The 24,973-nt window shown below is 36.2% G+C and overlaps 2 protein-coding genes across 2 annotated transcripts in view; both read left to right on the plus strand.

Annotated features, from left to right (window-relative positions):
* Positions 1-9,156, plus strand: part of plxnb1b (plexin b1b) — a 52,729-nt gene extending 43,573 nt beyond the window's left edge. The window contains exons 29-38 of the mRNA XM_082136668.1: positions 1,551-1,716; positions 1,881-1,984; positions 2,630-2,714; positions 3,290-3,456; positions 3,610-3,770; positions 4,864-5,011; positions 5,099-5,163; positions 5,250-5,325; positions 5,482-5,556; positions 7,551-9,156. Of these exons, the coding sequence (XP_081992794.1) occupies positions 1,551-1,716; positions 1,881-1,984; positions 2,630-2,714; positions 3,290-3,456; positions 3,610-3,770; positions 4,864-5,011; positions 5,099-5,163; positions 5,250-5,325; positions 5,482-5,556; positions 7,551-7,655 (1,152 nt within the window). The 3' untranslated portion in view covers positions 7,656-9,156. The remainder of the gene's footprint in view (positions 1-1,550; positions 1,717-1,880; positions 1,985-2,629; positions 2,715-3,289; positions 3,457-3,609; positions 3,771-4,863; positions 5,012-5,098; positions 5,164-5,249; positions 5,326-5,481; positions 5,557-7,550) is intronic.
* Positions 9,157-11,067: 1,911 nt separating this feature from the next.
* Positions 11,068-23,299, plus strand: LOC309474239 (putative peptidyl-tRNA hydrolase 2). The gene is made up of 7 exons (XM_082136620.1): positions 11,068-11,324; positions 11,696-11,778; positions 11,995-12,066; positions 13,919-13,993; positions 14,951-15,048; positions 19,091-19,205; positions 19,519-23,299. The coding sequence occupies exons 2-7, from the start codon at positions 11,698-11,700 to the stop codon at positions 19,603-19,605; spliced, it is 528 nt and encodes a 175-aa protein (XP_081992746.1). The 5' UTR covers positions 11,068-11,324; positions 11,696-11,697; the 3' UTR covers positions 19,606-23,299.
* The last annotated feature ends 1,674 nt before the right edge of the window (positions 23,300-24,973 follow it).

Raw genomic sequence — 24,973 nt, forward strand, 5'->3', positions numbered from 1 at the left:
ATTTCTATCTGGATAATTTAGATCGGTCGTGGGCCATACATTTCTATATGGATCATTTAGATCGGTCGTGGGCCATACATTTCTATATGGATCATTTAGATCGGTCGTGGGCCATACATTTCTATATGGATCATTTAGATCGGTCGTGGGCCCCGCCCCGTGTCTCATCTGGTTGCTCAAAACATTGCTCAAAAAGGTGCCCTGTGTATCATCACACTTTACTTTTCATGCCATAGGTTGTGCTTGCACTCACGTTCCGAGGATCTCCAGGTTCTTGGATAATTTTCAGTTTTATTCTGAATTCAGTTAACTGGAGACTCGCTCTGAATGTATCATTTGGTGAGTTGTTGACTCGAGAACAGTTGCAATCGGATTCAATTCGCAAATGAATCGTTTGTTGCGATTTGCAAATCGATTCGACAGGCTCATTGAAAAGAATCAGCTCGTTCACGAATCGGACACCACTGTCGTGTCTTGGAACACGTGATGATTTCTTCAGTTCAAAGTAACATGAAACAAGATGTTTTTTTTTAGGAATTGTAGTGAAGTAAAATGTAAAATATTATGCTTTAGAATGTAGTGAAGTAAATGTTTCTTAAAATAAAGCGGACATGCCGCCTAAAGCGCAACTTACGCAACTTATGACGTCAGAAGTAGTGTAGTGCGTCATGGCGTAGTGTAAATATCAGCAGTACGTCACATTACTTGCGTAAATTGCGCTTTAGGATTAAGTCAAATCCGTATGTTCGTTTGGCCGGAAGCTAGTTATTTTACTTTATAAAGTTTTAAATATGAATATTTTTCTTACACAAACTCATCGCTTCGCTTCAGAATGCCTTTATTAACCCCCCGCAGCCGTGTGGAGCACTTTTATGATGGATAGATGCACTTTTATGATGGATGGATGCACTTTTATGGACTTCAAATCAGAAATGGCCATTCACTGCCATTATAAAGCTTGGAAGAGCCAGGACATTTTTTAATATAACTCCTATTGTATTCATCTGAAAGAAGAATGTCATTTACACCTAGGATGACTTGAGGTCGAGTAAATCATGGGGTAATTTTCATTTTTGGGTGAACTATCCCTTTAAGTACTGTACGAAGTAAAAATACTTTTTGTCCACCACTGCTTAGATTATCTTTGTTATAGCTGCAGTTAGATCCTGCATCTCCTCATCCTAGCCTGAACCCACTGTGACAGGTAGAAGCAGGAGATTGTATAAGTTAAGGGTTTGTAAGAATTATGCATTGAATTATGCAACTGTGGGTGTCTACACAGTGCTGTCAAATATTGCATTTTACTCAAACTCATATACATTCACACAAATGTGCAATTTAAACATATTATGGTTAACCAGAACTCAATGATTTAGAGAGAAAATGAAAAGAAAAGAAAAAAACAACGGGGACATTTAAAATAAATAGACCTGTTCACAGATTTATTACAGAATTATAAGCAGGTTTTATTGTGCTGACATAAAATGTAGATAATAAAAATGTGATTTACAAAAATACTTAACTCTCTCTCTCATTCTTTTTCTCTTTAGACTGTGGATGTCTTGATGCAAGGAATAGGTGTGAATGAAGCTCAGCCAGTTGCTGCTAAAGTTTTAGATTGTGACACTATAACCCAGGTGAAAGAAAAGATACTAGACCAGGTTTACAAGGGCACCTCATACTCTCATAGACCACATACTGACTCCGTGGACTTGGGTGAGTGAGAACATTCATAATGTACATGTCTGCACTCTTTCTTACATATCTGAACACACTGTGCTCTCTCTAGTTGTATTCATTCATTCATTCTTTCAGTCTTTATTTGTTTCTTTTCAACCTTCCCTGTCTTTAAATTTACATGTTGTTTTGGACATTTCCAGAATGGCGCTCTGGTGTAGCAGGTCACCTGATCCTCTCAGATGAAGACCTAACATCTGTGGTTCAGGGCAACTGGAAACGCCTCAACACGCTCCAGCATTATAAGGTATAACACAATCAAGCAGTCAAGCTGTTGGTAAATGTATAATGTGATTTTTGTGAAAAATGCTATTCATGTATACAGTATCAGGGTTACGCAACTTTGGTCCTGGAGGGCCACTGTCCTGCAGAGTTTAGCTCCAACCCTGATAAAAACTCACCTGCAGCTTTCTAGTAATCCTGATGACATTTATTAGCTTGTTAAGGTATGTTTGATTACAGGAAATTGTGCCTTACAAATCCTCTTAGTGAGCAACCCAAAGGTGACAGTGACGCAGAACAAAAACTCTACAGGCACACTCAGCAAATATTTGCGGGCGAAATCAAGTCATTTCAATAGAAATCTGATTCGCAGCTTTGTGCTTTTGTGAGGGATTCTGTTCAGGGGATTGAATAATTTTGAAACTGCAGGAGTCATTAAAAGTAGCATTTTCAGTTGAATTTGCAGAAACGACTTGAAACATTTGTTGTGTTAAGCTATTTCAATTACTTTTGTTAGCTTTGTTCATTGCAAACAGCTGAAAGTCTGTAAATTTTGGCAATAAACCTTATTTGCAATGGGGGTTGAATAATTTCGATATGTATAAAACTGTATACAAGTATACTTTAATTTTTTTTTACTTTCATGTTTCACATATTTTGGGAATTTTAGGTTCCAGATGGAGCAACTGTTGCTTTGGTTCCACGCCATAGCAAACATATTCACCATGATACCCATGACTACATTGCAGGGGAGAGTGAGTACAGTACATGTGACTATCTATAATGTTCATGTTCACACACATGCACAAAACATGGTTCTGTTTCTCATGATTGTTTAGATTAATTTTGAAACAATACAGTAATGTATAAATTTTTTTTTTTATTATTGACAGCATAGTAAATCCAATAGGCAGCACAAAATAATTTGATTTATAAAAAGATCTGTGCATTAGGCATTGTAGTCGGAATCTCTATCTTCCACACATTCCATATCCATTTAAAATGGGGAAAAAATTATGAAAAACAGCCTTGCTGTCTTTTCCTGCAAAAAAATTTACTGAAAAACAAAATGTACAAAACATAAGTTGACTTCAAGGGAAAATGGGTTATAAAATTTTGAAAATATCTACATTTGTATTGAGGTCCTTTAAAAAAAGTAATTGTAGCTTTACTATAGCACATACTACACATATATGAGATTAACCAATGAATAAAAGTGTGCTTTTTTTTTTTTTTTTTTTACACATAACTACCATTTTTATTATGGTCTCTATATTCAACACTGGAATATATAGATTTTTTTTTAACCATGTTCATTCTCACTATGCAGAGACACCCATGCTAGAGGATGCAGACGAGGGAGGAGTGAGGCTGTGGCATCTAGTGAAGGCCAGCGAGGAGCCCGAGCTACCCAAACACAGACGAGGCAGTTTAAAAGAACGAGAACGAGCCAAGACCATACCAGAAATCTATCTCACACGGCTACTGTCAATGAAGGTATTCCAACAAACACACATTCAAACAGCCAGAAGATAAAAACATAAAAGAGAAGCCAAACTCATACCAGTTCCTGTATATCTCTGGCTGAATATAAAAAACAAATGAACTCACACACACCTGTTAACTTGCTCTGTCTTTGTCTTTCTGTAGGGTACACTGCAGAAGTTTGTGGATGATCTGTTCACGGTTATTCTCAGCACTAGTCAGCCAGTTCCTCTGGCAATCAAATATTTCTTTGACTTGCTTGATGATCATGCAGCCCGCCATGGCATTTCAGACTCTGAAACTATTCACATCTGGAAAACAAACAGGTACTAATTAATTTAGTGAACACCTTAACTAAATAAAATGCTAAAAGATGTTAGATTCAGTCTGGGAATGGTGGTGCATTTCCGCTCAAGAAACTTGAGGGTTAATTTATGCACAATAAATATAACTGTCATATCAGCAATGTCTTTTTCCTAGGTCACATTTTTTACATTGAACCTGCAATGTCTGTGTTAAAGGTTCAGTTCACCCAAAAATTAAGATTTTGTCATCTACTTGCCCTCATGACATTCCAAACCCATAAGACTTTGATAATTTTCAGAACACTAATAAAGATATTTTTAATATTTTCTCATCCTTTTTAAATTAAATTAATTCATCATATAAAGTGATCGTGTCCCTTCAGAAGACTTGGATTAAACCGCTCCATTCATTTGGATTACTTTTTCGATGTCTTGTTGTACTTTTTGATGTAGTGGACTTTGAATGGATAAAGCAAAATGTTAAGAAAATATTAAAGATCTTTTAATTTGTGTTACGAAGATAAATTGTTTAAGGTTTATACATAGTTTTCATGACAGAGTTCAAGATAAATCTTTTCATCTTACTACTGGAACTGTCTGCAAGCACAAACTATGCAAAAGCGGCAGCCCCTCCTGCGCACTCAGTATGAAACTCAGGGAGTTTAATTCACTCCCTTAAGTGAATTATATTATATTAGTTGACTAATGTAGGGAGTTGAATGATGTTGCGCATGTTTACATTGTAAAACAATTAAAAGCAGTGGAGCTTACTGTAAACAGCACCGTCAGGGATTTATGTTAGGCTCAAAGCAAACTTCTTACATCAGCGCATTCTCACCTTCTATGTGCTCATACCGGAAGTCTTCAATCTTTGTTCACACACAGCATCATGTCGGTAATTTACTGGTAATGTTACCAGTATCTTTGAAAACGGCCTGTTCACACATGATATCTCCTAATGGTAATTTACCAGTAAAGATTATATGTGTGAAAGGGGCTATTGAAAGCCTTAAGAGGATAAAAACACTCAAGCATCCGCCTACGAGTGGAGTAATAATGTAAAACACATGCAGTTTTCTTCATGATCTGATTTGGTTCTGTCTTTTGGTTCTAGTTTGCCTCTGCGGTTTTGGATCAACATTGTAAAGAACCCTCAGTTCATCTTCGATGTGCAGGTGTCGGATAATGTGGACGCGGTTCTGTCAGTAATTGCTCAAACATTTATGGACTCCTGCACTACCACAGAGCATAAACTCGGCAGGGTAAGAGACACACAGAGAAAGGAGCAGGAAGCCAATAGAAAGACTGAAGATTGAAAAGTTTAAAAAACAATTCTGTTATTTATCTAGGATTCACCTATTAATAAGTTGCTGTATGCCAGAGATATCCCTCGCTATAAACAGATGGTGGAACGGTAAAATTACTTTACACTACTTTATTAATATGAAGGCTAAATTGGAAAGTCATCTTGTTCTGAATCTCACTATTTTTCTTACACAGTTATTATGCCGACATAAAGCAGACCATCTCTGCCAGCGATCAGGAGATGAACTCTGCTTTGGCTGAGCTTTCCAGGGTATGTCCGTCATCAGTTTACTTCCTTTCAGTTGTAAAATTTGAAAAAGTCATATTGACTAAGGTGAATTTATTATGGGTTAGAGGGATGGGTTAGTCATGTTTTTCAGCACACAAATGTTGTTCATAAGATTTACACATTTGCTTTGATTGTCAGAATTATTCTGGAGAATTAAATTACCTGGTGGCCCTTCATGAGCTCTATAAGTACATCAACAAATACTACGACCAGGTGAGTCATGACAGGCTGATATTTATCAAAAAGACAATGTGTAAGCTTTTAGGGTAACACTTTACAAACACTTTATTTTTAGGTGACGTAATTACACGTTACTACTAATAAATGTGCACTTACTATAGTAATAACCGTAAATTATGCATAATAATAAGTAACTGACCCTAAACCAAACCCTAACCTTAACCGTAACATGGTTAAGTGTAAGTACATGTAGTTCATTAATATTACTCAGTACTTACTTGAGTAAGTACAATTTAACTACGTCACCTTAAAATAAAGTGTGACCAAACGTTTCATTGGTTAAGATCAGTTAACTACTATAAGTTGACATGAACTAACTATGTACATATTCAGCATGCCGCTCAAGTTGTTCAAAACCTGTCGCTCAAGTTGTTCAAAACCTGTATGAATTAATTTCTTTTGCTGAACACAAAAGATGATATTTTGAAGATTATGGGTAACCAAACAGTTGATGGACAAAAAAACCTATGGAAGTCAATGGGGTCCATCAACTGTTTGGTTACAGACATCATTCAAAATATCTTCTTTTGTATTCAGCAGAAGAAAGAAATTCTTACAGCAACTTCCAAACGAATAAATGTATTGCGAGTATTTAGTTTTGGGTGAACTGTCCCTTTAACAATTAATAATGAAGGATTTTAAGGATCTTGAGACACCCAAAGCTTTGCCCTCACTGGAATAAATGACATTTTAGAATATATTAAAATATTTTAATCATATTTCACAATTTTTACTATATTTTTTATCAAACAAATGCAGCCTTGCTGAGCATAAGATTATTTTCATACACATAAAAAAATCGTATAAACGTCAGACTTTTGAACCATAGCATATGCTTCTCATTTCTCATTAATCTTTGTTAATCTAGTTAACAAAAATACAGGTGTTCATTGTTTGTTTATGTTAGTGTATTAACTAATGTTAACAAATATTACATTTGATTTTAATAATGTATTAGTAAATGTTGAAATTAACATTGTTTAATAAATGTAGAACTATTTTTCATTCTTAGTTCAAGTTAACTAAAGTAGTTAAAGGGATAGTTCACCCAAAAATGAATTAATGAATTAAAATTAGTCCATGATTTACTCACCCTCAAGTTATCCTAGGTGTATATGACATTCTTCTTTCAGACGAATACAATCAGTTATATAAAAAAATGGCCTGGCTCTTCCAAGCTTTATAATGGCAGTGAATGGCCGTTTCTGTTTTGAAGTCCATAAAAGTGCATCTATCCATCATGAAAGTGCTCCACACGGCTGCGGGGGGTTAATAAAGGCATTCTGAAGGGAAGTGATGAGTTTGTGTAAGAAAAATATTCATATTTAAAACTTTATAAAGTAAAATAATTAGCTTCTGGCCAAACAAACATACGGATTTTACTTAAGCCTGAAGCGCAACTTATGCGAGTAATGTGACGTACTGCTGATATTTACACTACGCGCTACACTACTTCTGTTGCGCTTTAGGCTTAAGTCGAATCCGTTTGGCCGGAAGCTAATTATTTTACTTTATAAAGTTTTAAATATGAATATTTTGCACAAACTCATCGCTTAGCTTCAGACGGCCTTTATTAACCCCTCGGAGTGGTGTGGAGCACTTTTATGATGGATAGATGCACTTTTATGATGGATAGATGCACTTTTATGGACTTTTAAACAGAAACGGCAATTCACTGCCATTATAAAGCTTGGAAGAGCCAGGACATTTTTTAATATAACTCCGATTGTATTCGTCTGAAAGAAGAATGTCGTATACACCTAGGATGACTTGAGGGTGAGTAAATAATGGGCTAATTTTCATTTTTGGGTGAACTAACCCTTTAACTATTGAAACTTTATTACAAAGTGTTACCACTTTTATAAAAAAAAAAAAATGTTTAGGGACTAATATCTGCTGCTTTAAGTATTTATGCTCTAATTGAACTCCTCTTTCCTGTTTGCACATGTGTGTGTTATATATGTTAGATTATCACTGCCTTGGAGGAAGATTCCACCGCTCAGAAGATGCAGCTCGGCTATCGGCTTCAACAGATCGCTGCAGCTGTAGAAAATAAAGTGACAGACTTGTGATCATGGACAAAGTGAAAGTAAAAGACACTAATGGGTTCTTGTATCAACACATGGTACAGTATCAGTTGAAAAGCTGCATTGTGTAGCAGGGGTACACAAAGCTCAAGTTGTATTCATTTTGGTATCTACTAACGAAGATAAATTAAGAGCTACAGTCTATTCTGATGTGTTGGGATATAAAGATGTGGTCTTTAACTTGAATATGGGCATGGGATGATTTCTCTTAAAACTATATGGAATTTGGTATTCCCATTTCAGTCCCTTTGCATTTTTTTAAGTCTGAATTGCTTGTTGAATTCATGAATACATTATACTCAAAGTAGATTTTTATTTTATTTTTTCTGTGGGATTATCATGAAAAACACATACATGCACAAGCGTTTGCTTGGTCGTGGCCTTACCACAGAACACTTTAGATGTTCTGTACTCTGTCTACCTCCGCTTTCTGGATCTGCCAGTGTTGTATGTGTTCATGTAAAAGTTCTTCTCCTCAGTGCGGCTGTAATTTTTCTCTTGTCCACTGGGCGTAAAATTCTAATGTGATTCAGCATTTTTGCAAAGTTGCTAAAACTGTCAAAGCAAAAACATCTTATGACTGACACACTGTAGTAAAATGTTTTAGAACATTTATAGTTTGATGATATTGTAAATTGTAATTGACATTGTTTAGTAAGTGTCACTGGAAAAATACAGTATGAAAGAGTCTTTGTTCTGTTTACTTTTTAAATTGTTTAAAACAGACACTGTTATCTGTTACATATAGTGTCATTGTTTCAACCAGTCAGGTCAAATCATGTTTAGCCAGTGGTATATGTATTTTTATTTTATTTTTGATTAATGTTGATCTGTTGGTATCTTTTTATTTTATTTGAGGTGCCAACATAGGATTGAATGAATTACTCATCTCTTACCACATCCACTAACATTTCATCAATAAGGAATTTTAAAGACTGATCATTTTATGTAGGTACGTTTAAAAGAGATTTAGAAATTTTAGCCTTCACGAGAGAAAATATGATCTGTATGTAAAAGTTGTGCTCAGATATATTAGTGCTGGTCCACTGCATAGGTAAATAGGCCACTCAGACGCAATTAACTTCTTTTGATCAAAGACCGTTCTCAAACACTGAACAATGAACATTTTAGATAAATAGAAATGGTCAAAGGAAAGAAGTGACTAATTTTTTTTAGTGTAGTATAATATTGTAAATAATGACTGAATTGTTACGTAGCTTGGCAAGTTCAAAAAGAGTAAATTATTATAAAACAGTTCTTTAAAAAAAAAAAAGGTTTAACGATAAGCTTACAAGTTTAGTGTTAAGCTGTTCTATAGGTTTTTTGTTTCTGAATGTATGCTTTATGTGGGAATAAAATTTATGATCAGGTGTCTTTTCTGTAGAACATCACATGAAAGCTAAAATGATGTACATTTTGGCATTCAAGGTGAACATGATGGCATCAGTTAATAATTAGGATAAATAAAGCTTACATTTGGAGAGTCTCTGCCAGTCTCTGTTTTTTGTTGGTGCTTAAAACTTATTTGGTAATGGTGATATTCATTAGAACTAGGTTGGAGCCCACAGTCGAGGGTAATTCTTATCTCTGAGGACTTCCCACTGCATGCTTATAAAATACAATGCATCCTTCCTTTTTATGAACTGCACTTCCTCAACGAAGAATCTGAACATTTTTCTAAGTATCTTGTTCTTCCTTGAGGGTTTCCAACAGTATGCTGGTGATAATTTTGTTTAGCATAGTCTTCTTTAGATGTCTAAACATTTCATTTTATGCACATACGTATGATATGAAAAGTAAATTATATATCTGAATATGTTAGAATACAATAGGAGTGATGGACTGGTTACCTGCCAAGGGGGTTTCCCTGCCTTGGGCCTAAAACCCTACGTTGGAGAAGAGTTAAGAAAATTGACCGATAGCATATCAGTAAAAAGCCCTAATCTGTTAAAAGAATAGTTAACCAAAAAAATGAAAATTCTGTTATAATTTTTATCACCCTTATGTCATTACAAAACTATGCATTTCTGTCTTCTGTGGAACATATACATGCTTTGAACAACATTGGACAGACATAATGACAAAATAATAGAATAAATCAAATAATTCTTGGGCTGCAGGTGCTTCTGAGCTGGTGTTGGGTTATATGAGAATGTGCTGACTGTGTGATTACTTATGCCTGCAGTTTTAACACAGAAGTGTTTGTTTTATTCATACCACAACAATAAATAAGCCTGTCTTTGTAGAAATGTTATAATTTATAATAAAATTGTCTTTTCATTTACTTTAAATGGACAGCAACATATTTAATCACATCTGGCAACTTGAATGTTTTATTGGGTTACAGTTAACATTTAATTATGTATTTAAGTATTTCACAAATTCTGTTTACACTAATTATACAAAACTATACTGTCAGTACACCATGGTTACAAATGAGCTAAATTTATGCATTTATTTCCATTCAAAGGGATGGGGGAAAAACCTATACACATTTTGATATTAGGGATATTTGACCTGGCTTGAGGAGTCAAGGGAAAAAGCATTTTGTTTCTAGTCCTTATGGTTCCAAAGTTTTGATGCAAATCCCCTTATTATAGCCCCACCTAGTGTCAGATGGTATGTGTCTGTGGGACCTTCCTGCCAAGTTGGGGTCTAGAGGTGTCTCTGACCTCCATAGTCCATATACTTTTAGGGCAGAAACATAAAGAAGAAAACCAGTACAAACACAATACACCTTTGGTGTGTGGACCCCCCTAAATAATCCTTTGGATAGAACATTTACAGCGGTAGAACATTTATGCGATATGGTAAAAATAGAAACAGTTAGCCTATTAATATTATTAATAGCCTATAAATACAATTAAGTGGAGTATGAGTATAATATAATAGTAATATTTTACTAATGATAACAACAAATTGATGTAGTATAAATTGTAGAATAATATAGTCAATAAATTAAAAAAATAAATTAAAATATAGTGAAGCAATTAATTGTATAACAATTTAGTAGGCTATAAATAGTAGCCTATAATAATATAATAAGCAGAGGAGGTACAGTCTCTTGGAAAACGGTTGGTACAACCTCAAACTAGTCAGATATTTATATGTCTACGATCGTTTTTACATTCCACTTATGAGAGGCGACGTTGACGTACGATTCGTCGGCCTCAAGAATGTCCGCCATGTTTGTAGTTCTTTCTATTTTTTTTTTGTGTGCATCCACTAGGTAGGAATAATGAATAAACGCGTGGTCAATTTTACCTGCGGTACGAGGATGGATATAGTCTTATTAACCGAAATTATTTAATTTAGTTTGTTAGCTTCAGAACGAAACGAATAATCTTGGAGGTTTGTCAGAGAAGAGGCGGCTTTGGAGTTGTAGAGTAAGATGACCCGGAAATGTAACCTACATGACCCATGAACTCGGTGTATACGGTAATGTGCAGTTCACGTTTGCGTAGAAAGCTATTGTTGCAGCATTTTTTTCTAAAACTATAAGCGACGTTGAATGGAAATGAGAGGTTAAAATAATCGCAAATATCACAAATGACTCTATGCCCATTTGGAAGTAAAAAGACGAAACAATCGCTCGCTAAGAAGCTCACAGTCGCATTGGGGGATAATCGCTCGTTCAGTAGTTCAGTAAAGCAGGTAAGAGACACGATCGTTAACACCCTAAACTACAGAATGCAATTGCCCTGAGCTGCTTTCACTTAGATTGTTTAAAAATTCCTCAAAATTATTGGCAAAACTGGCATTAGCATTAGCAGCTACAAACCTGATGTAGCATGAAAATATAAATTCATATATAACGGACGGTCAGTTGATTTTGAATGATTCTGGAGGTGTCGGCAGTGAAAGACATTGCGTTCATTTGGACCTAATTGAACCTAATGCTTCAGTGAGAAGCTTCAACAGAAGAGGCTGCTATCTACAATTTAAACCTGACAGTACATCACTTACAGTCTGTTAGAAAACAGTATGTTAATAAGGGGTTTATAATGTGCATGTCTGTATTTTAGAAATGGAGTCCCAGCAGGAAGTGAACCCTGTATTCCTGCAGCAGCTCAGAGAGTTGGACATACCCGAGGAGGCAGCCAAACAGGTACCCTGCATTTTACACATACCTGCTTACAGTGAATGAGCTGGCAGTGCATTTGCAGTACTGGTTGACTCGAAAAATATTTTGAGCAACCGAACAGTTTGAATACTGGCATATGACTTACCTTCTGTGCTAGCAGAAGCTGATGTACATAAAATATGAATGTAATGTCATGATTGCTGTCTTTTGTAGTGAGATGCTTTTATTGATCTGTTCCAGGCACTCTTACACACACAGAATGTGTCTGCAGAGGAGGCTGCAATGTATTACTTCAACAAACTGGAGAACGAGGTACGTGCATACATACAGACAGACAGACATTGTTTAAAGGGATAGTTCACCCTAAAATTAAAATTCTGTCAATAATTACTCACCCTCAATTCGTTCCAAACCCGCAAGACTCTTGTTCATCTTCGGAACAAAAATAAAGATCTTTTTGATGAAATCTGAGAGCTTTCTGTCCCTCCATTGACAGCTACGCAACTGACACGTTGATGCTTCAAAAAGTTCATAAAGTGATCATAAAACTACTCCATATGAATTGAGCGGTTTGGTCCAAAATAAACAATCACTTTATATGATTAACAGAATTTATTCACTATCACTTTAAAGTACTTTACATTGAATACAGATTTGTCTGTAGGACTGCACAAATTTGACAAAATCATAACTGTCAACCATTTCCCTCATTATTGTGATTATTAATGTTGATTAATTGAATCTACTGTAAAATACTTTTGTTTTAAAGAAACATCATGGTAGATTATTTATGTACTGCATACATGCATAAACCGGCATAAACAAGCAGATATCTGTTTATTTTAGTTAACAGCTAATTTATAAATCAGTAGTGATGTTGCATTTATGACCGTGTCATTCATTAAAGTTTCGGGATTGTCTCACATGGTACGTGCTACAATTTATTTCCCACCATATTCCACAACAGTATTTTCAATTTTCATAGGCTAATATATCTCCTCTCGTAATGACAAATCTGCTTGTTTTCAAATGTTTTATTTACAGAAATTAGGTTTAACTAGGTGTAACAGTTCATTATGAACTGAATAAGAATAGTATAAGAAATTTGTAATAATAACAAAAAATAATCACAATTGATCTTATAAAAGGTTTTAGACCTTTGCATAGCTACAAGAAACCCATATATTCATTATGAAAAAAAATCTATGGTGGTATAAGATTTTATTAATTTCCCTGGTCTAGAATTCACACTTCATATATCCTGCTTGCCAAGACTGGGGGCGCTATGAGAGTAAAATAAAGAAAAAACAGTTGTTAAGGGGACAAATCTTGATCTTGATTTTTAGTTGTTTCAGCTTCTTTTAAAGCATCTTTTGCCTAATTTTAAGTAATTTTCGCCTGGTTTTACAGAGAGGGCTTAGATTAAGTCAGGATTAGGCCTTAGTTCATTTATTTGTTACGGCATTTAAGTAGCTTTTATTAAAAAAACATTACTGGTGTGCATCTTGAGACAAAACAATGGCAATTACATATTTTAAGATATGTCAGTGCAAGTTGCTTTCAGTTAAAACAATTTGAACATGAATTTTAGTCTGGGACTTATGCCTTGTCTGTGAAACCGGGGGTTTAAGTCTTACATCTGGTGGGGTCCCTAGTTGAGAACCACTTATTTAGTGTGTTTAATCCTGCACTTAAATACTATTGCTTTGTCTGAAACTGCAGCATTAAAAACAAAAGTTTTATTTAAATAGTGAATAGAAAGAATATATAGGCCTACAGAAAGTGAGCAGAGCACTCTCTTTATAATAACTGGAGCTATTAATAATAAGTGAAGTTGGCTACACTACATAATACATCTCTTATTTACATTGTCAGCAATTTGTTATAATGAGAGCATTTGCAAGAGTGCAGAACTCAAGCTGAACGAAATTTTGACATTTTGAGCAAATACCGTCATTGCACTGCAGTGACTTATTTAAACATCTCTGATTGGCAATTGTACTCAACATTGCAAAACATTTTTTATAAATAGACACTTTTGTCTCAACAGGGATAGATCTAAATAGAGTGCTGCGTAATCAAGACAGCCATGATCAATCGATTACTATTATTATAATTTTTTATTGTGTAACCCTATTTGTTTTTTTTGTTTTTTTATTTACAGGAAGAGGGTGATGAGGATCTGATGTTCAAAATGGTTTTTGTTGTAAATATGGAGCTGTCCATGGGTGTCGGGAAGGTAGATATTATTTTAACAATTTTCAAATTTACAACACACTTACTATAGAGATTAATGAGATAGTGTGTATTTTTGTGTGTGTGAGTTTTCCTCTGTTTTGTGATCTCATGTATCAGGAGGGTGTTCCCTCTCATGTCATGACTCATGAATTATGTGAAAATCTAACAATGCAATATTGTACTCTTTGTACCAATCGTAATGACATTTTTACACAAAGAGATCACATTCTATTTTTGGAATGGCAGAATTAAAATAGCTTAACAAATAAATAACAAATCAACTACTTTTGTCAAACTATGTAAAATAACATGCGTTAAAAAATACAATGTAATGTTTTAAATAATTATTAGATTATTATAATTAACTAAAACATAATTTAACATCTCAAATATGTGTTTTGGGGTTTCATGACCCTTTCAATTTGTCCTCAGTTATCAATAAAACTGATCCATCCATAAACATCAACACCTTTCCATTTCCTCAGTGATTGCAGAATACCTCTTTTGAAATTCAAAGCAGACATTTTAGTTTGTCTTATGTTTATTTATTACTGTATTGAAGCTTGTTTCTGCCACAAATGTGTTGTTTTAAAATGTGATCCTGTAACTCATAAAATAATTCCCCCCCCAATATTATCTCATTTTAGTTTATAATTAGGACTTCTTATCTCATAAAATTGAAAAACATTCTTATAATGATGACTTAACATCTCATAATAATGAGAAAGATGTGTATTGCTCCAAAGCAGGAAAACACAAATATTTGTGCAATGGAAAAAAAAATTGATGCTAGAGTTTAGGTCTCATGTGCACGGGTGCTTTTACACCCTTTAAAAGGGCTTCTATACTTGATTCTATTGTCAATCTAGACAACTTTTGGATAGTATTTGTTAGAGAACAATGTCCTGTGTATGGTCTGTGTATTGCAATAGAATTGAGATGAGCAATGTGTCTATAGGTGGCGGCGCAGGTGGGTCATGCTGCAGTGGGTTTGTATCAGGCTTTGCAGGAGAAAAACAGCTGGAGGGAAATGGCCTGGAGATGGGACCATGCTGGGTAAGAGATGCCAATGTTGTCTCATCCTTCTACCTTAGCCTGATTCCTGAATACATTACTAGTCAAACGTTGCAATAATGACAAATTTGTTAGTGTTTTTGAAAGAAGTCTCTTATGCTTACCAGGGCTGCATTTATTTGATAAAAAATACAGTAAAAACATTAATATTGTGAAATATTATTACAGTTTAAAATAACTTATTTCTATTTGAATAATTCATTAAGCCTATTCTCATGATGGCAAAACTAAATTTCAATACTCCAGTGTCACATAATCCTTCACAAATCATTCTAATATGTTAATTTGGTGCTCACGACACATCCCTTATTATTATTATTATTATGAATGTTGAAAACCCTCGGCAGCCAACCTTGATGGGGAGGCAGCGGGTCTTCCATCCTCTACTACGCAATTCACCTGCCAACTCCTCGTACTTGGCCCTCTTCCGTTCAAATGCCTCTTCCATTTGGTCTTCCCAGGGCACAGTCAATTCCAGTTGGACCACCTGCCTTGATGATTCTGAAAGAAGGACCATGTCAGGCCTAAGTGTGGTCATGGCAATGCTTTCTGGGAATTTAAGCTACCTTCCCAGGTCGACCTTTAGCTGCTAGTCCCGGGCAGTTGCCAGAAGTCCTTCTGCTGGGTTCCATCTCCGTGGTGGTTTCTCTCCAGCCTTGACAAATGCGATTGAGCGCTGTGCTTGCTGCTGGTGCCTGCTGAGAGAGATCCCGGTGCTGATGGCTTCTGCAATGACCCCTAGCACCTGGTCGTGGTGCCACCGATAACATCCCTCTCCCAGAACTTTAGGGCAGCAGCTTAATATGTGCTCCAGGGATCGTCTTTTTTGGCATGGGGGCATGCAGGGGTGTCTATCAGGCCCCAGGAGAAGAGGTTGGTTGGACTGGGGAGGACATCGTAGACTGATTGGATAAGGAACTGGATCCGGTGTGACTTCACTTTCCACAACTCAGACCACGAGATCTTTCGGTCCATCACCTGTTCCCATCGAGTCCACGCCCCTTGTTGTTGGATCCCCCCATCCTGCTGATGCGTTTTTCCTCTACTCCTGCTTTGATTTCTTCATGGGCCAGTTGACGCCTGTCCTTTTCTGGGCCTTGTTGCATCGCGGTCTTTGGATACAGCCAAGCCCTGCACGTCCTGATGCCACTGTCCCCACTAGCACTCTGTGCTGCAGACGCGCTTCAGCCTGGTCGACTGCCTCCTGGGCCCTCCACTTCCTTCACCTATGTGCCAGCTGAGGAGACTTAGATGTCAGTGGACTCTCTGTACAGCAGCTCCTATCTTGCTCGGGAAACCATGAACTCCTCCGACAGGCTGCTGAAGGGGAGTTGTAACTTGTTCTTACTACCGAACAAGGCTATGCTGCTGATGTTACGAGGAAAACCCAACCACCTACGCAGAGAGTGGCTGATCTTCCTCTCTCAACGGTAGTTAGGGGGACGTCGTAAACCGGCAGTGGCCAGAGGAGTTGCGGCAGGATGCCATGCTGGAAAATCCAAGCTTTAAACTTTCCTGGCAGCCCTGACTTGTCCACTGCTGCAATCCAGGTGTGCAACTCTTTTGGCTGTGTCCCTAAGTGTGCTGTTAAAGACTTTTCCCAGCCTCTTAACTGGCTTCTCTGTGACTGATGGAATTTGGACTCCCTCCAGGGAGAAACAGAACTTGTCGGTTACGTTTCCCTTCCTCACCACAAGGGATCGGGACTTGGCTGTTTAAAAGTCCATTCGGGCCCAGCTGATGAGGCGTTCGAGGCCATGGAGGATCCATCTGCATCCTGGTACGGATGTTGTGGTCACCGTCAGGTCAGCTCTGACCAGATGAGTGGACCTCTGCATTCCTCCTCTGCTGACTTAACTAGCATATTCATGGCTAAGGCGAACAAAATCACTGAGAGTGCACCCTGTGATTATTCCTTTCTCCAGCCTATGAAATCCAGATGCTGTTGATCCAGAGGCGACTCTCAAAATAAAGCAGTTATAATAGTTCAGAATGAGGTCCCTGAACTTGTCTGGAACATGGTGTCGAATCAGTGAGGTTTCAACCAGCTTGTGCGGGATTGACCCGTACGCGTCAGATGGAGTAATGGTTGCTGAAAATGCTTTGCCATCACAGAAATAAATTAAAATTTTAAATAGAAAACTGTTATTTTAGATTGTAATAATATTTCACAGTATTACAGTTTTTACTGGATTCAAATAAATGCAACCCTTTTGAACACAAGAGACTTCTTTCAAAATCATTAAAAAAAATCTTGTAATATTTTATTTTATGTGTATACACAAAAAAAAGAATTTTTTTTCACTGGTAGTCCATTGGCCTGTTTATACTTCGTCACTTCGAGTTTTTACTGTTTGGATGGCTATCTGTTTTGTTCAATGGGTCATGAAATGGATTTGTCATTAAATGGCCACTGTTATGATTGGCTAACATCATTGCATAGAAAACAATATCAATGCCCACTCACTATAGCACGTGAGTAAGGGTAGGGACACACCAAACCGACGCCAAAGAACTAGCGCTGATGAAAGTCAACTGTGCTTGAATACACCGAAAGGACTACAGGCGACTGTCAACTAGCACGTGCGTTCTGAGCCAGCGTGTAAAAGGGATAACTGTCTATTTAAGTAGATATATTCGTCTATATTCGCCATTCAAAAAGATAGAGCGAAACTAAGACTGCAGGTATACAAACCACAAACCTCTTACTGTTGCTTACTGTTTTGAATATCAATCATGCTTTCACGTTCTTTATTCCACTCCACTCATGTTATTATGAAAATATTTGTGCAGTGGAATGCTCAGGTAAGATGATGTAAAATTAGAACAACATTCTGTCTGTGCCGTCGTGACTTCTTTATTGCTCGCTTTCATCAGTATTCTGGTGCACTGACTCGTTTGCTAAACAGCCAATCAGAGTTTTACTCGTTTACTGGTGGTTTTGATATGCAGCTGCTGTCAGATTCAATAAAGCTGACATTGTGTCTTGTTTACAAAACAAAACAACAGACAGCGTCAGTTATTATATAATGGGTTGTATTTGCTTTTGACGCTCGTAACTGGTGTAAGCAAGTGTTAGCTGTTAAGTGACTGAACACCACTGGGTGGAGTCAATGGGTGCTTCTCAATTCTTATTTGTGCATCCTCGTTTCCTTTCCTTGCTTCCTTTCCTCGCGTCTCAGCTCCACTCCCTGTAGGATGCGAGGGAAGGCTGCAAGGAAAAGAAGCAAGGATGGAGGAATCGAAGGAAAGCTTATTTATACATTGGAATACTTGATCACTCGAACGTCACTCCACAGCGTCATCAACTGCGCTCAAAGGATCTGCCCTTATGTTGTTAAAGTTTGGTTATTTAAGAAATTCATAATAAATAATAATAAAGCAAGATGTCCTGGTGAAATATGTGAGATGTGTGGTTTGTATAAACTGCAAAGGTAAAGTATAAATTAAAATTATTGTGACCGATGTGATGGGGGAGGATAATTTATACATGTGTCACGTTTAGTCGATAAAACTCTTCCGCAAAGGATACATCTGTGTATCCTCGCTCATGACTCCTCAGGAAGCCTCCTCACTCCTCGATCCTTGCCTCCTCGCGGTCCAATTAGAGAATTGAGATGTCCTTCAAGATGGCTGAGCTCGATCGGTTTCCGGGTCATAGGATGGAGACGGAGGAGAGAGGAGACGAGGAGGGATATTGAGAAGCACCCAATGTCTTGCTCTGGAGGCAGGCATATGTGTGAAGACACAAATCCCACAATATCCAAACAAGCCTTTTTTAAGGCTTGATTGAGGAGAATGTTTTAAGCTATGAACTTGAAGGATGTTTTAATGGTACAAGGGCACTTATATCTAAAAAAATCAAGGCATGTTTCATTTCTTCTGTCATGACTGCTTTAAAATAGATTAATTTACACTTGGCCACATCTGTATGTCTCTGCAAAACGATTATAAATCTGATCTTCAATTTCCGTGCTATATGAAAATGTATGTTATGTATTTGTATGTTTTTGTGGCTGTTTAGATCTAAGAAGATTGTGTTACAAGGCACTAACATGGCACACCTGTTGGAATTGCAGGCTCTTGCTATGAGCCTCAGTCTTCCTACAAAGCTGGTACAGGACGCTGGACACACACAGGTTAGCGACACATGCCAACGTGCATGACAATTGTGGTTGTTTACTGTGGCAAAAGGTGGGACTGTACTATTCTTTTTTTTTTTTTTTATAAGTTTCCAACCTAAAATAGTATATAAAAGTATTAGAGACTCTACTTTGTTCTTGGGTTATGGTTGTATATGCAAATTTCTTACATGTATTTGACAAAAAAAAAAAAGGAAAATATATGGAGAGGAAGACGTATGAGAGGAAGATGCATTTTGTCTGATGCAATTTTGTGAGACTATATTGATTAAGCCTGGAATTGAGTTTTGGATTGTGTTTGTGTGTTCAGGTGGAGCCAGGTTCATGCACTGTGCTTGCCATCATAGGAGAAGAGGAGATGGTGAATAACGTCACAGGCAGCCTGAAACTGCTGTAACGCTGAGGGAAAACTCTTCAAGTGTAGATGTGTGATGTACCACAGAAAGAACAGGGGTCAGCGTTTGCCCACAGTAGCATGGTTCTCAAGATAAAGGTGCACTCAGTAATTTTTTGTTTATGTTGTGATGACTTATACTGACAGCTAGCGACGTGAATGCATCTTCACGCAAAAGCAAACATTTTCTGTTACTGATACCTAGGGGTGGGCGATATACCGCTATACCGGTAGAAATATTTGTCAACCAGTATAACTATTTGTCAACCAGTATAACTATGAGTATTGTTTCTATTGTGGTTATGCCAGTGTGTCCTGCAGGGCTGAATCTCTAGTACTACGATTAAAAAAAACAACAACAATGTTTTACACCAATTGTGAATGTGAGTTGGTTGTGATGTGAAAAGGAAGTGTATTGCAAAATGATATTGACTTGTCATTGGGAGCTGCACACAAAAACAAACATACAGTGTGGTATAGTCAGATTCACAAACAAATTATTCAAATAAGCTGCTGCTTTTAATAAATCACTCAACAAAACTCACATATATTTAAGAGTTACCATTTTGTATATTTGTAACATTAACATGCGCAAGCCTATAAAAGCATCTCTTATGCGTTTACATGACCACATAAGCAACCCAGGCATGTTAAACCACTTTCACTTAAACCCTTGTGAAAAGCGATCACACGGAGTAATTTACTTTAGGAATTGAGTTTGAAAAATTAAAACTAAATTCTGTTGGGTAATTTGTATTTAGTCAGTTTTTAGTCAGCATTGATTTGGAAGGTTATTCAAAATGTGAAATGGAGATGAGGCTTCAAAAACATAAAAACGTTATCATCCTTAGCTAAAAAGAGAAAAGCCTCATTGCTTGCAGTGAAAACATTATTTTCTAAATCTAAATTCATCAAATTTGTGACAGATCTACAATTAATTCGTTTTTGAGTCCATTTTAGACATTCTACTATTTATAAGTAACTTTGCAACTATATGTCAACTAACTTTAATTAGAGTATTAGTCGACTGTTAGGTTAGTAGAATAAGTTGACACGTACTTGCAAAGTTACTTATAGTCAGTAGAATGTCTTTTGGAAACCATAAAAATAAAGTGTTAGCAGAGAGTCTACTAATACTCTTGAGAGTTAGTTGACATGTAGCTGCAAAGTTAGAAGAATGTCTGAAGTGGACAAATGAAATGGTTACCGAATAAAATTTGGTCTAGATATTGTTATATTATTTTGCTTGTATCGCCCACCCCTATCAATACCTTTGTAGAAATACATGTCAAGCAAAAGGGAGGTGGATTACTGAGATAACATGAGTAGCATTCGACTGATAATGCGACTCAACATGAGGGGACCCACTCTATGTAAAATAAAACAGCTTTAATTAAGCCACTAAAATTATTGTAGTCTTCATCTTATGTGAGTGTATGTGATAAGAACATAGTTTCAGTATTACAATTTATTTATTTTGTTTAACTTTTTATGGAAGGAAGAAATTACTGAGTGGACCTGTGGGGGGAAAAGTAAAACCTACCTAAATAGTTTAACAACAACAGACATGTTCAAATCATTGCATTTTTAAAGCTTTTAAATTAAGTGAGAAGACAACTAATTGATATTATCAACAGGTCCCTGAATTTCTATAGAGCTAAAAAAAAAATCTTTAAAAAGGAGAGTTGTCAATTAAATAGCAGTGTATAAAAATGTACAATGAATTATAATCACATGTAAGTGTTATACTTAAAGGGATAGTTCACCCAAAAATGAAAATGTTGTCATCATTTACTCACCCTCGTGTTGTTCCAAAGCTGTATGAATTTCTTTCTTCTGTTGAACATAAAATAAGATATTTTAAAGAATGTCGGTTACCAAACAGTCGATGGTAGCCATTGACTTCCATGTATGTTTTTCCTACTATGGAAGTTAATGGTTGCTGTCAACTGTATGGTTACAACAATCTTTAAAATATATTATTTTATGTTCAGCAGAAGAAAGATATTCATACTTGTTTGGAACAAAATGAGGGTGAGTAAATGATGACAATTTTCGTTTGTGGGTGACTTATACCTTTAATGTGCCTGTAGAACCCAATGTTTTAATGATTGTGAAATCAAATAGCCATTGTCAAAGTATAATGTATAACATGTTTCTTCTTTTTTTATTGTGTGAATGTTATTTTTTATTGTTTACAATTAAACGTACCCAATCCCTTTGTGATGATAAAATCTGCCTGTGTGTAGCTATTTATGTAAATATGTTAGCTTGAATACTGAAACAGTATTATATTTAAAGGCTATTACTATAACATACTATGTTATTATACATATCATACTGTTAAACATATTTGGAGCCAAGCACCAATTCCTCTGGATCCTTGGGTGATGCATGTTATCAATTTAGATTTCTGACATTATTACCATATTCTTCTCACAGGTTTTGTCCAATCTTCACATAAATTACATGCACGTTTCTTTCTCTCTTTTTTCTGTAGTTCCCCATACTAGGTGGAATTTGACAATTTGGTGTGCATCCTCAGAATGTCTTTTTGTTTATGTGTATCAACTTTTGTTAAGCTTTGGGTCATCAGTCTTGACGTTTCTATTTCTAGTAACATTTCAAGTAACCAGCTTAAACAAGACAATCTACTGATTCAGATGATACATGTTTAATCATTTACATCTATTACAATGATAAAAACAGTTTAAATCAAATGTATCATTGTATCATTTTTTCTAAGGGAAATTAGGTACAAGGCTGATTTTTTTTTTAACAATGCGGACAATATTAGATCCATCATGTTTTTGTGTGACCCATAAAGTCAGTCGATTTACTTATTTAAAATCCATATACTCTTACTTCATGGAAGAGTTTAGTGGTAATTGGATACTCTGCTTAGTAGGAGCAGTATGTTATTTGAGTAGATTAAAGTAGAATCCAGACATTATTTATCGTGCTGCTACTATTTAGTTGGGATGTAGGCATATTCGGACACAGGGAGACTTCCTGTTGCAGTAGATGGTATAAATATGAGGTGAGACACTCATCCTGAACACTCCATCCATAGTGATTTTATGTGATTTTAATCATATAAGAGAAATCATGTCTCTTGCTTAGAACAGCAACATTAAACTGTCTTTCTGGCACCACATAATGTGCATACCCATGTAATGATTGCAAACATTGATATTGGTCAGTATTTCATTTACTGGCAATGAAGAACAAGAGACAACCATTAAAATTATATTCCTTGATTCGTTGTCACAAAGTATCTTTGTGACAATGTGAGTTAATAATTGTGTTGGTCATTTTTACTTGTAATGATTTCAGCAGCCTAACACAATTTTGGATAATTAGCTTTTCCCAAAATTATTTTAGCTGAGAGTGCAGACATTGAATGCAGACTCAAAAATCAACTATTTTTTTTTATTAATTTTTTTTATGAAAATGCAGTAACAGTAATAGAAACAACTAGTGGCCACAGAACTTACTTGTGCATGTCATTTGTGCTCAAGTCCATTGTAATTCAGATTTTACACTATAGTGTCAAATTCTGTGCATTTCTTAAACCTTTCAAATGGCTTAGGATAATAATAAGAAAAACAACCACTTTCCACTCATTCAAAATAACTTTTTCAGTCATTTGCAACATCTCAAAAATGTGTTTTAGGGTTTTGTACACTACCTTGTACCGTACGTATACAAACTTAGCATGTAATGCCATAAATATATATTTGCTCATTTCATTTAAACAGATTCAAAGGTAGGCTATATAATAATGGTTAATTACTTTGTTACAATACAAGCATCAAAATGGCCTGAGAAACATACAGAAAATGAGTCGGCTTGTCCCAGACAGACATGGAAATTAAACTACTTAAAGTAGAAATGAATGCACAGAAATATATAATGTCAGTTGCTGTCCTCTGAAGTTGCCTCTTATTATTGCATTGACTTACACTTTTAGATGGGTAGTTTGAGGATTTCTAAAATTATTTTAAATAATTATGATTAAAAAGTATTTCAAACCCACAGTATAAAAAAAATAAAAAAAAACATTCGATAGATTGACACTTACAATATTGACAATCGTATTAACATAGCCTAAATGTATTTCACGTCCCAGGATGCCCGCCCTCTCCAGTTGCGCGCGCAATTCACCCGGAGGCGCATGCTGCTAAATGACATTTCCAATCCATCACAATGTTTAAAAAAATATTTAAGTCTATTCATATATTAAATCTAATACATTTAGTATTGTACATCTAAAGGTAAATGTACTTGCATATGTTGCGACAGGAGACGTTTTCATTTTTGCTAATTATGGTTACCACAATACAAAGTCGGTGAAGACGATGTGAGCTGGTTAACAGACTGCCCTGACATTAGCTACGAATAAATTGTGTTACTTTAAAAATTAATGTATATTGTTTAGGTAATGGAACTACGCTTTTGTAGAAACGCTGTCCAACACTGCGGAGGGCGTACAAGCATCATCACGCTTTCTCTACACAGGATCGGCTCGAGCCTTCTTTATTAGTTCTAAAATATTCTACAGTGGCATTAAAACTCAGAGTGTGATTTTTTTATTTTATTTTTTATAACCCGTTGTCACTTATTCCTTAAATTAACGTTTTTGTCATTGCAGCGACCATCGCATTTACAACCAACCATTACAGTTGGAGTGATTTAAATGGTTTTTCGGTCTTCTACGCGTTTTTTTATTGATTATTTTGGCCCATGCCATGTTTGGTCCCCTTGTCTTTGTCTTTTTAAAATAGTGGACCACAGTTAGCCAACTAGGTTAATATTTTGGATAGAATGTAATCCTGCACCAAATCAAACGTCCAGTCCAAACCGGTTCTCATATATTCCACGCAGACAGTATTGTTGACGCTCTAGTATCGCGGTCCCTGCGAAAGCGCCCATGAGACCCCGTGCAGCTACAGTTGTATAACGCAACACTCTTATTCCTTTTTACACGGATAAAAGAACAATAATAATCCCTTATATGAAAGACCATTAAACTCCACGGCTTGTGTATTTAGTAACACAACATCTTTTCCCAAATCCAGAGTCACTTCTTTCGAAAGTATCCAGTTTAATTCGGTGTTCGCCTTCGAAATCTATATCTCCTGCAGCCCTTCAACGCCATCTCACGCTGCAGAATGCTGACTAGAGAAGTGAGGCACCTCCAAAAAAACAAGGTTCGGCCTCTTTTTCGTCTACGACAACATTAAGCTCCGCAACGATCCAACAGCATATTCGCGTTCCTGTTTGTTACCCCGATTGACACATTCCTGCCCTATAGCGTACCAGAGGGCGCGAGCTAAAGCTGAAAGTCCGCCTTCATAATGAACCCCTG

This window comes from Leuciscus leuciscus (genome assembly GCF_965113295.1).
Source record: "Leuciscus leuciscus genome assembly, chromosome: 14".
Classification (NCBI taxonomy): Eukaryota; Metazoa; Chordata; class Actinopteri; order Cypriniformes; family Leuciscidae; genus Leuciscus; species Leuciscus leuciscus.

What these genes read in the sequence shown, in the direction of transcription:
- LOC309474239 (XM_082136620.1), top strand. Translation starts at nt 11,698, where the DNA reads ATGGAGTCCCAGCAGGAAGTGAACCCTGTATTCCTGCAGCAGCTCAGA. An exon ending in CCGAGGAGGCAGCCAAACAG is followed by an intron (nt 11,779 to 11,994) that starts GTACCCTGCATT and finishes GATCTGTTCCAG; the next exon opens with GCACTCTTACACACACAGAA. An exon ending in TGTCCATGGGTGTCGGGAAG is followed by an intron (nt 13,994 to 14,950) that starts GTAGATATTATT and finishes ATGTGTCTATAG; the next exon opens with GTGGCGGCGCAGGTGGGTCA.